General features: G+C 42.6%; 1 protein-coding gene across 1 annotated transcript; it reads left to right on the plus strand.

Annotated features, from left to right (window-relative positions):
• The first annotated feature begins 3,198 nt into the window (after positions 1–3,198).
• On the plus strand, positions 3,199–8,463 carry LOC129741288 (uncharacterized). The gene has a single exon (XM_055733014.1). It carries the CDS (start codon positions 3,199–3,201, stop codon positions 8,461–8,463), a length of 5,265 nt encoding a protein of 1,754 aa, XP_055588989.1.
• Positions 8,464–10,326: the final 1,863 nt, after the last annotated feature.

The raw sequence follows: 10,326 nt of genomic DNA on the forward strand, positions 1-10,326 counted from the left end.
TTATCTATGGTTAGGGTGCTGTTAGTGGGTGGAACAGAAAGGCAGTAAAAAAATTAATAGAAGAAAAAAGCATAGAGGTCTACTTTGAAAACAAGTGTATAATTCAGGTAAGGGGGCAGTAGTGAAGAGAGGAAAAAAAAAGATACGCAGAATAAAATACCCTGAAAAAAGTGTCCAGAGCTAAAAACCTAATAGTTTTTAATCTTTGGGTTCGAAATGGAGTGCTGAAAGTTGGGCAGCTATTGAGGTGTGCTGGTGCTGGTTTAAAATGCCAGACATAATTGTATTTGAAGTTCAGTATCGGCAGTAAGGTTTGGGTCTAGGTCCCCTTACTACCCGATGGGTAAGATGTTTGTTCTCATTTATTTGCATAAAATGGAACTGTCAATCAGATGCCAACTGGCCAGATATATACACGGATGCCGGAATACCTGTAGTAAATATATAGCACTAAAAATGTTATAAATCTTCAACTGGTTGTGTATCTGATTGATTTGTTCTCCAAAAATATACTCTCATGTACACGTTATACATTCACTTCATAACAGTTCACACGAAATCATGGTGTCGGGTATAGTGCTTTTAAAATTTTATGATTAATTGATGTTATCTAAAAAGTATGTGAGCAATTACTTTGATAAAACTGCGGTGATTCCGTGCACCCATGATGGATTACATACATACATACATACATACAAGATGATACAACAAGTTTATATAGGACAAGATTAAATAATGCTTAGCATTTATAGCCAGATCAGCCATAACATTTCCAGACATATCCGTATCGGGTGAATCCGAGCAATTTTATTTTAAAATTATTCAATATTCGGGCATCTGATTTCATAATTTTCTACCCTAAATCCGGGAAAAATCCGGGCAAATTTGATCAAAACCAAGGAACTATTCATGCGTTCTTCGAGTATCTACGTTTTATTGATATTCATATTTATTTTTCAATTGATTTTTTTTCCAGAATCCTAGCAAAATCCGTTAAAAGTCAAACTTAGGAAAGAGTCAAATTCCGAATAAAATACAAAAGGACTACCGAGCGGAAAAAAATATTTTCAATCAAACTTTGAATGAATGGGCAAGTTGATTAAAAAAAAACTTGGTAGACGATTGAAAACGGCTGTTTATAAATTTAAAAACTTTCTTAAAAATTCGGAATTTTAATTACTCTGACTCTGAACTAAAACATATCTACTGAAGATTTCATAGTTTAAAAAAAGGGAAGTTCTCTTGAGAATTAACTTTCTTAAAACAAATTTCATTTTAATATTTGTTGTCCAAAACGAAGTTTTGTAAAAAAGGCATGCTTTCCTTCATAAAAACACTGTCGAAAAATATTTTTTTTCCGATACAGTTTTCTCAACAGTGTCGAAAAGTGCTTCTTTTCGACATTACTGTTTTGATTTTAAAGGAAAACAGCAGATCATTAATTCTGATAAAATTTTAATTTGATTTAAAGGGTATTTAAAAGCATTGCCAAAAACTTTGTAAGCAGCTCGTTGCAAAACTAAATTGTTCCACACTATTCGTGCTCCCTAACTTGGATAGCCTCGTTGATATCATGTACAGCTCGTGCTGACAAAGTTTACTTTTTCAACTTCACGCAAAGATAAATTGTTCTTATTGATAATGATTTTATCGAGAAGTGTTCTCTTAAAATTTTATTTATTTCATCATCAAAACTTCGGGCATTTTGAAATTATGAATATTTTAGGGGAGAATGAGGAATCCCTGGAGATACTTGATTCCTCAGCTATATCTCGAAACTGGAATGTCTTACGTAGATCAAAATGATCTTAAGAAATGGGCAATTTGAACAAACCACAAACATGTTATTTAAAAAAAGAAAATTTTATTGTAAGATTTATTGCAATTTTTTTTTTAAAACCTAATAAAATGTGACTTGAAGATAAATAATTATCATTTTGAAATGCTCCCTACACGACAAAATCACTATAAAAATATTGATTCCAATATAAAAATCGTTTTCTGAATTCTTAATACCATTTCAAAATACCATATTTTCAAAGCAATAGTAACTCTCATTTTTTTTAGGACAATGTTCTCCAAAATGTATGACATAGGTTGACTTGATCCCTCAAGTCCAAAACGATAATTTCTTCCTCTGAATTGATGTTGATAATTTCCATACACGAAATTATTTATATTTATCCAATGACTGATATTTATGCCATAATTTCCTGCTAAAAAGGACTCAAAAAAGTACTTTTATTTAAGAATAATAAAATTGCGCCTTTAAGTATGCAATGAATAGAGGGCAGTAGACAAACTTTTAGAATTAATTTTGACTGACACTTATGAACTTTGAAATGAAAAAAAAAATGCATTAAAAAGTCAATGAAACTTTTACCTTTAAATTTTGCATGATTTTTGCCAAAGCTCAGGGCACCCTGATTGAAGGATCAAGTCTTGCTTTACTTACTTAATGATCCCGCGCCGATCCTCCGGTGCATAGAGCCGTGGTAAAAGACCTCCACTGTTGACGATCCGGAGCCAGAGTCTTCACCTGGTGTTCGTATACACGAAATTGAGTGCAGTGGCGCAACCTAGTTCTGAAACCGATTTGAAGTTGAGTTTTGGCCGATGAGGCGTGCTGTCATATTGGCGCGGATGACATAAACCAAAGCTGCGAAAGGCAGTTTCCGCCAGGCCCCGATATAAAAGGCCCTTCGGGAAAGGCGTGTTGCTTTTTCATTTGCTGGCAGTGGAAGACGTCACCCGAGCAAAACAATCTGTGATAGAGTGTGTGTTGAAAGTCTAGAATGTTTATTTAATTTGTGAAAAGTTGTTGTTATTAGATTGTTAAGTAAAGTAGGAATAAATATTGTAGTCTGTAAGAGTGATTAGTTGAACAAATTGGAAATTAAAGAAAGTGGAAGAACTTACCTGGCCGCTTTTAATACTTACCTGCATACCTACCTGTCTGGAAACTTACTCATCTGGAGAACTTACCTGCAACTGGATCCCGGAACTCTGGAACATCAAATTTCTTAACCGACGAGGCGCTGAAAGTTTAAGGTACTTACCATATGGTCCTTCGAGCCGGATGCCCGTCGAACTCCGAGCGTCCGGAACCCTACGTCTTTGAACTTCATCGTTGGTGTGGATTCCTGTTGAAATTATACAAGGCATTCTAATTGCCTTAAGAAGATAGCCGACCGAGTGATGGCTTCGGAACGCCGAATCAAGTCGCTGAAACTGCGATTGCGTAGCATCGAGACGTCGTTTAACCTCATCAAAGTGTTTGTGGACAATTTTGATGAAGAAACCCAGTCGATGGAAGTCCCTGTGCGACTGGAGAATCTTGGTGTCCTATGGGCGGATTTCGGCAAAACTCAAGCCGAGCTTGAAGCTGCTGATGTCGAAGATTCCGCTGTAATCGATCAGCAACTCAAACAGCGAGCACAGTTCGAGACGGATTACTATCGTGTCAAGGGTTTTCTGCTGTCCGTGAATAAAATAACAACAACAAGTTCACAATTTTGTCAGTCCAGTTCGCATTTCCCTGCTTCTTCCCAGATTCGACTTCCAGATGTGAAACTCCCCGTATTTAATGGAACGCTCGAACACTGGCTAAACTTTCATGATCTGTTTATTTCACTGGTACACTCCTCCAGTGAATTATCCAATATTCAGAAGTTCTATTACCTTCGATCGTCGTTGGCTGGGGATGCGTTGAAACTTATACAGACGATTGCGATCAGCGCCAACAACTACCCCGTGGCTTGGAACTTACTCATCGATCACTTTCAAAATCCGGCACGACTAAAGCAAACTTACGTTGACTCTCTGTTTGAGTTTGCTCCGTTGAAGAAAGAATCCGCAGCTGATCTTCATTCGCTAGTTGAACGTTTTGAAGCCAATGTTCGTATTTTGAAGCAGCTGGGAGAAAAAACGGAATTCTGGGATGTCTTGCTCATTCGCATGCTTAGTATTCGTCTCGATTCTACCACACGAAGAGACTGGGAAGAATTTTCATCATCACATGAAGCCACCACCTTTCAAGATCTGGTCAGCTTTCTCCAACGACGGGTCACCGTTTTGCAGAGCGTCAGCAACATGCATCTGGAAACTTCTTCGGCTCCGGCTCCCAAAAGGCAGGTTCAACGTACATCGATCATAAGTAATGGTGCTACGCAATATTCCTCCCGTCAATGCTATGCCTGTTGTGAACATCATCCCCTCTATATGTGCTCCACCTTCTCAAAGATGTCAGTCGAAGACAAGGATAAGCTCGTGCGTCGCCAACAACTGTGCAGAAATTGTTTACGCAAGGGTCATCAAGCCAAAGTCTGCCAATCGAAAAACTCCTGCCGCAAATGTAGAGGGCGCCATCACAGTCAACTGTGCAGTCAAGAAACCTCTTCTGCCGAAACCAGTCAACCTAGAGCGGATGCGATGGTTCCCAAGGATCCTGTTCATGTCAGCGGAGAATGTTCTTCGCTATCAGCAGCAGTTGGAAAGCCTCTCAATAAGGGTCACCCACACCAGGTGCTCCTTGCAACGGCCGTGATCAAACTGATCGACGATCATGGCAACACTCATCTCGCGAGAGCACTCCTCGACTCGGGCAGTGAATGCAGTTTCGTCACCGAGTCATTTTCGCAGCAGCTGAAGTCTCGTCGTACCAAGGTTCACCTATCAATCTCTGGAATCGGCCTGTCTTCCACTCACGCTCGTTGTAAACTTCGCACCACCATACAGTCTCGAGTTACGCAATTTTCCACCATCGTAGAGTTTCTAGTACTGCCAAAACTCACACTCAATTTGCCGTCTGCAACACTAGACATTTCAAAATGGAATCTACCGAAGGAAATAGAGCTTGCAGATCCCACCTTTTACCAAAATTCTCCCATCGACATCATCTTAGGTGCAGAAGTGTTCTTCGACTTGTTTAAGCCTTCTGGAAGAATTCCTCTGGGAGAATCACTGCCTGTTCTGATAAATTCCGTTCTGGGATGGGTCGTGTCTGGCAAGGTCACAAGCTTCAATACAGTCAGCCCAGTTATTTCCAATCTTGCAACAGTAGCTGACCTTTACCAACTTATGCAGCGTTTTTGGGTAATTGAAGAGGAAGATTCTACTCCTTGTGTGTCGGTGGAAGAAGCAGCCTGTGAGCAACACTTTGTTCGCACTGTTCAACGCAACTCGGAAGGTCGATACGTAGTTCGGCTGCCCCTGAAGGAGCCAGTATCCGCCATTGGTGACAATCGCAGCATCGCCCTACGACGATTTCACATGATCGAGTCCCGTTTGCAACGAAACAAGGATCTACGAGCTGAATACCAAGAGTTCATGTCTCAGTACGCTGCCCTAGGTCACATGCAACGAGTAGATCACACAACGCACTCCAGCCCGCAGTACTATCTTCCACATCACGCAGTCATTAGGGAAGAAAGTTCCACGACCAAGGTGCGAGTCGTCTTTGACGCTTCCTGCAAATCGGTAACTGGGAAATCGTTGAACGATGTACTCATGGTCGGCGCAGTCATCCAAGACGATCTTCGAGCCATCATCTTGCGAACCCGAATCAACGCAATTTTGCTCATCGCCGACATCAAACAGATGTATCGCCAGATCCTAGTAGACGAACGTGATACACCTCTTCAAAGAATTCTCTGGCGGAACTCACCCGAAGAACCCATCAGCACATTCGAGTTGAGAACCGTCACCTACGGTACGGCTAGCGCACCTTTTCTAGCCACTCGAACACTTCAACAACTCGCCGAAGACGAACAAGCAGATTTCCCGCTGGGCTCAAAGGTTCTCAAACGTGATGTGTATGTAGACGATCTTGTGACCAGCGGAAGGACGGCCGAAGAATTGCTGGAGGTACGGAAGCAGCTTGACCAGATGTGCAGACGAGGTGGATTCGAATTTCGCAAATTTGCTTCGAATTTGGATTCAGTATTGGAAGGGGTTCCTGCTGAAAGACGTGCGCTCCAATCTTCTGTTGAACTCGCTACCGATCAATGTATCAAGACCCTGGGATTGCATTGGGAACCAACTTCGGACCACTTTCGTTTCAAAATTCATCTACCCGAACAATCCCAGTCCACCCTCATGAGCAAAAGAATGGCCCTTTCTCAGATTGCTCAGCTCTTCGACCCGTTAGGATTGGTAGGTCCAGTCATCGTTACAGCGAAGGTGTTCATGCAGACTCTGTGGAGTCTCAAAGCAGACGACGGCAAAGCCTGGGGATGGGATCAACCTTTACCACCCTCACTTACAACGTACTGGCAAAACTACTATTCGCAGTTACCTCTTCTGGAGCACCTTCGAGTTCCTCGTTGCATTGTGCTACCCCAATTCGATACGATACAACTGCATCTGTTCTCTGACGCATCGGAACACGCTTATGGTGCTTGTGCATACTTCCGGTCAACAGATTCCTCTGGCGCCATTTCTGTCGGTCTCCTAACAGCCAAATCTAAAGTAGCCCCACTGAAGAAGCGTAGCATACCAAGGCTTGAGCTTTGCGGAGCACTCGAAGCAGCTCAATTATACCACAAAATATCCTCAGCATTCGGGCAAAAGTTTCAGACGTTTTTCTGGGTCGATTCAACTACTGTGCTCGCTTGGCTGAAGGCAAGCCCTTCAGTTTGGACAACATTTGTCGCAAACCGCGTTTCCAAAATCCAGCTTTCGACAGAGGGTACATCCTGGAATCACGTCTCTGGTCAGCAAAACCCAGCTGATCATATCTCGAGGGGTATCGATGCTCAAACGTTGATTTCATGTGAGCTATGGTGGCAAGGACCAGATTGGCTTCGCTCGAATCAGTGGCAACCATCATCGTCGACATCCTCCTTTGAAACCCAGTTAGAATTCCGTACATCGAGGCCCGCAGGACTGATGACCACAACCACAAAGACATTCCTCGACTCTTACATAGAACGATTTTCAAAATATCAAACCATGCTGCGCGTGACAGCATTCTGCATGCGGTTTTGCCACAATTCTCGGAAGGGGGCGATTCGGAAGTGCCAGGCTTTTCTATCAACCATAGAAATCCGTGATGCTGAAACAACTCTCATTCGGTGGGTTCAAGCTCAAGAGTTTCCAGAGTGCATTGAAGCTCTGCGAGCTTCAAAATCGATCCCCGCCAAATCTCGCCTTAGATGGTTTACACCGTTTCTGGATCCGAGCCAAATAATGCGCATAGGAGGACGAATTGACAGATCGCCGCTAAACTACGACGCTAGGCATCAAATTTTGCTTCCCTGCAATCATCGTTTTTCCGCATTATTGGTCGAGTGTCTTCACGAAAGAAATCTGCATGCTGCTCCGCAATTGCTCGTGGGATTACTCCGCCTGAAGTACTGGATCATAGGGGCCAGAAACCTGGCCAAAACCATTGTCCATCGCTGCCTAATCTGCGTCCGAGCTCGCCCTAAATTGGTGGAACAATTTATGGCGGAGCTGCCAAAGGAACGCATAAGCGCAAGTCGTCCTTTTACGATAACGGGAGTGGATTACTGGGGCCCTATTTTCCTGAAACCTCCGCATCGTCGTTCAGCACCCATCAAATCGTTCGTAGCCGTTTTCGTTTGCTTCAGCACAAAGGCCGTGCACATTGAAATGGTTTCGGACTTAACTACAGCGAAATTCGTTCAGGCTCTGAGACGCTTCGTCTCGCGTCGGGGTCCACCCTCCGATCTACATAGCGACAATGGCAGAAACTTTCTCGGTGCTAAAAACGAGTTGCACCGTCTTCTTCGCAATCCAGAGTACAACGAGAAAGTAGCAATTGAATGTGCCGATTGCAACATCCGTTGGCATTTCAATCCACCGAGGGCATCGCATTTCGGCGGGCTATGGGAGTCTGCCATCAATTCAGCACAAAAACACTTCGTCCGTGTGGTCCGGGACCGCGCTCTGGCATACGACGACATGCACACCCTATTATGCCAGATAGAATGCTGCCTTAATTCACGGCCGATCGTTGCCTTGAGTGACGATCCTTCCGATTTCGAACCGCTGACACCTGGTCACTTCCTGGTTGGTACATCTCTAAAGGCGGTCCCAGACGAAAATCTATCTGCAGACACGGTTCATTATCTGAAGAAGTGGCAACTCGTTCAGAAACTCTTCCAAGATGTGTGGCGACGCTGGCACCTAGAATATTTGACAACGTTACAACACAGAGTTAAATGGTGCAACCCACCTGTAACGATACGAGAGAACCAGCTTGTCCTATTGAAGGAAGAGGGAATTCCACCGATTCGTTGGCCGACAGCGAGAATCACAAAAATCCATCCAGGAGCTGATGGAATCACTAGAGTGGTAACACTTAAAACTCCCAAGGGCTCGTGCACTAGACCGGTGGCGAAAATTTGCCTGTTGCCGATTACATCAGCATCGGAGGAATCAAAATTAACTACCGACGCTGAGCAATCAACATCAGACAGAATTTGGAAGAAATCATAGAGCCTCCTTCAACACTTGCACGCGTAATGGTTCCAGCTAAAATGTACAATACAAGGCACATTTTAGTTTGGAACAGGTGAGTACCTTTCCAAACTGCACCACATTCAAAAGAATCCGCTACCGGGTCTATTTTTCTAGGCACTTTCGCACTACAAATTACACTCCAGCAGCAACAATTCATCAGTGTCCCAGCATCGGTTCACATCGTCAAAGTATTCGGGTTCCAGCCAATAGATCCTTTCCAAGGCACATGATTTATTTGGACTAGGTGAGTTCCTGTCCAAAGCGACTATTTTTCTCCGAAAACCGCTACCGGGTCTTAATTTGCAGGCACTTTCGAAAATTTTCCGGACTCCGCGGCAACAACAAACAACGAAAGGTAAACAACATCTACACGCTCCGGGGGAAACAACTCATCTCGTACAAAATTTGGTCCAGTCGGATGCTGTCAGAAAGGTATCTTTCTGAAGGGGCCAGGATGTTCGTATACACGAAATTGAGTGCAGTGGCGCAACCTAGTTCTGAAACCGATTTGAAGTTGAGTTTTGGCCGATGAGGCGTGCTGTCATATTGGCGCGGATGACATAAACCAAAGCTGCGAAAGGCAGTTTCCGCCAGGCCCCGATATAAAAGGCCCTTCGGGAAAGGCGTGTTGCTTTTTCATTTGCTGGCAGTGGAAGACGTCACCCGAGCAAAACAATCTGTGATAGAGTGTGTGTTGAAAGTCTAGAATGTTTATTTAATTTGTGAAAAGTTGTTGTTATTAGATTGTTAAGTAAAGTAGGAATAAATATTGTAGTCTGTAAGAGTGATTAGTTGAACAAATTGGAAATTAAAGAAAGTGGAAGAACTTACCTGGCCGCTTTTAATACTTACCTGCATACCTACCTGTCTGGAAACTTACTCATCTGGAGAACTTACCTGCAACTGGATCCCGGAACTCTGGAACATCAAATTTCTTAACCGACGAGGCGCTGAAAGTTTAAGGTACTTACCACCTGGTCCCAGTCAAGATACTCGTCGACAGTTCGGATTTCAGCGGCTAGGCTTCGCCGCCACGAGTTTCTGGGTCTGCCTCTTCTTCGACGTCCTTCTGAATTCGAGTTTAGCGCCTCTCTGCAAATCTCGTTTTCATCTTTTCGCAGCGTGTGCCCTATCCATCTCCACTTACGTTCCCGAATCTCTATTTCTAGCGCCCTTTGATGACACCGGCGATGTAGTTTCTCATTTGAGATAAAGTTGCCAGGCCACCAAGCGCGGATGATATTCCTCAAATATCAAGTCTCCTTAAAGTTTAAGGCTTGAACTTTCAAATTCTCACAATTTTTAAGTTCCACCAAAATGCTTTCAGTTCATCTACGGGTTAATGTATCGATCTTACTTTTGCTGCATATAAAAAGGAAAATACATGCTATCAGAAAAAAGAGTAACGGAAATCTGCAAAAAATTTACAAAAAGATAGGATGAAAAGGATGGCAGTCATCAATATTTTTCGACGTTCATCAAGATTGTTGATTTAATTAGAGTTTTGAGCGCAGTTCAATATTTATTTGATAGTTTAAGTCCTACTTTATTCTAAAATCATTGCTCATCAAGTGTTAATATTCTTCTGAATAAATTTTTATTTTTGGCTAAGCATGTATTTAAAAATTTTAAAAAGTCAAGTCAATAAATCTTCTAGGCTCATTCAATTATTCTTAAAGATAGTACTAGAGTGGCAAATAAAATGACTTTTGGTTTTTTTCATAATTTTAAACCGTTGTTTTGCTTCGTTACAGTATTTGGATACCATAAATAGTACCAAATTACAAACCCGGAAAATAGTTTGCAAAACCTTAGCTACTTTCCCATATTGCCTAAGAT

Source organism: Uranotaenia lowii, chromosome 2 (assembly GCF_029784155.1).
Source record: "Uranotaenia lowii strain MFRU-FL chromosome 2, ASM2978415v1, whole genome shotgun sequence".
In the NCBI taxonomy this organism is placed as follows: domain Eukaryota; kingdom Metazoa; phylum Arthropoda; class Insecta; order Diptera; family Culicidae; genus Uranotaenia; species Uranotaenia lowii.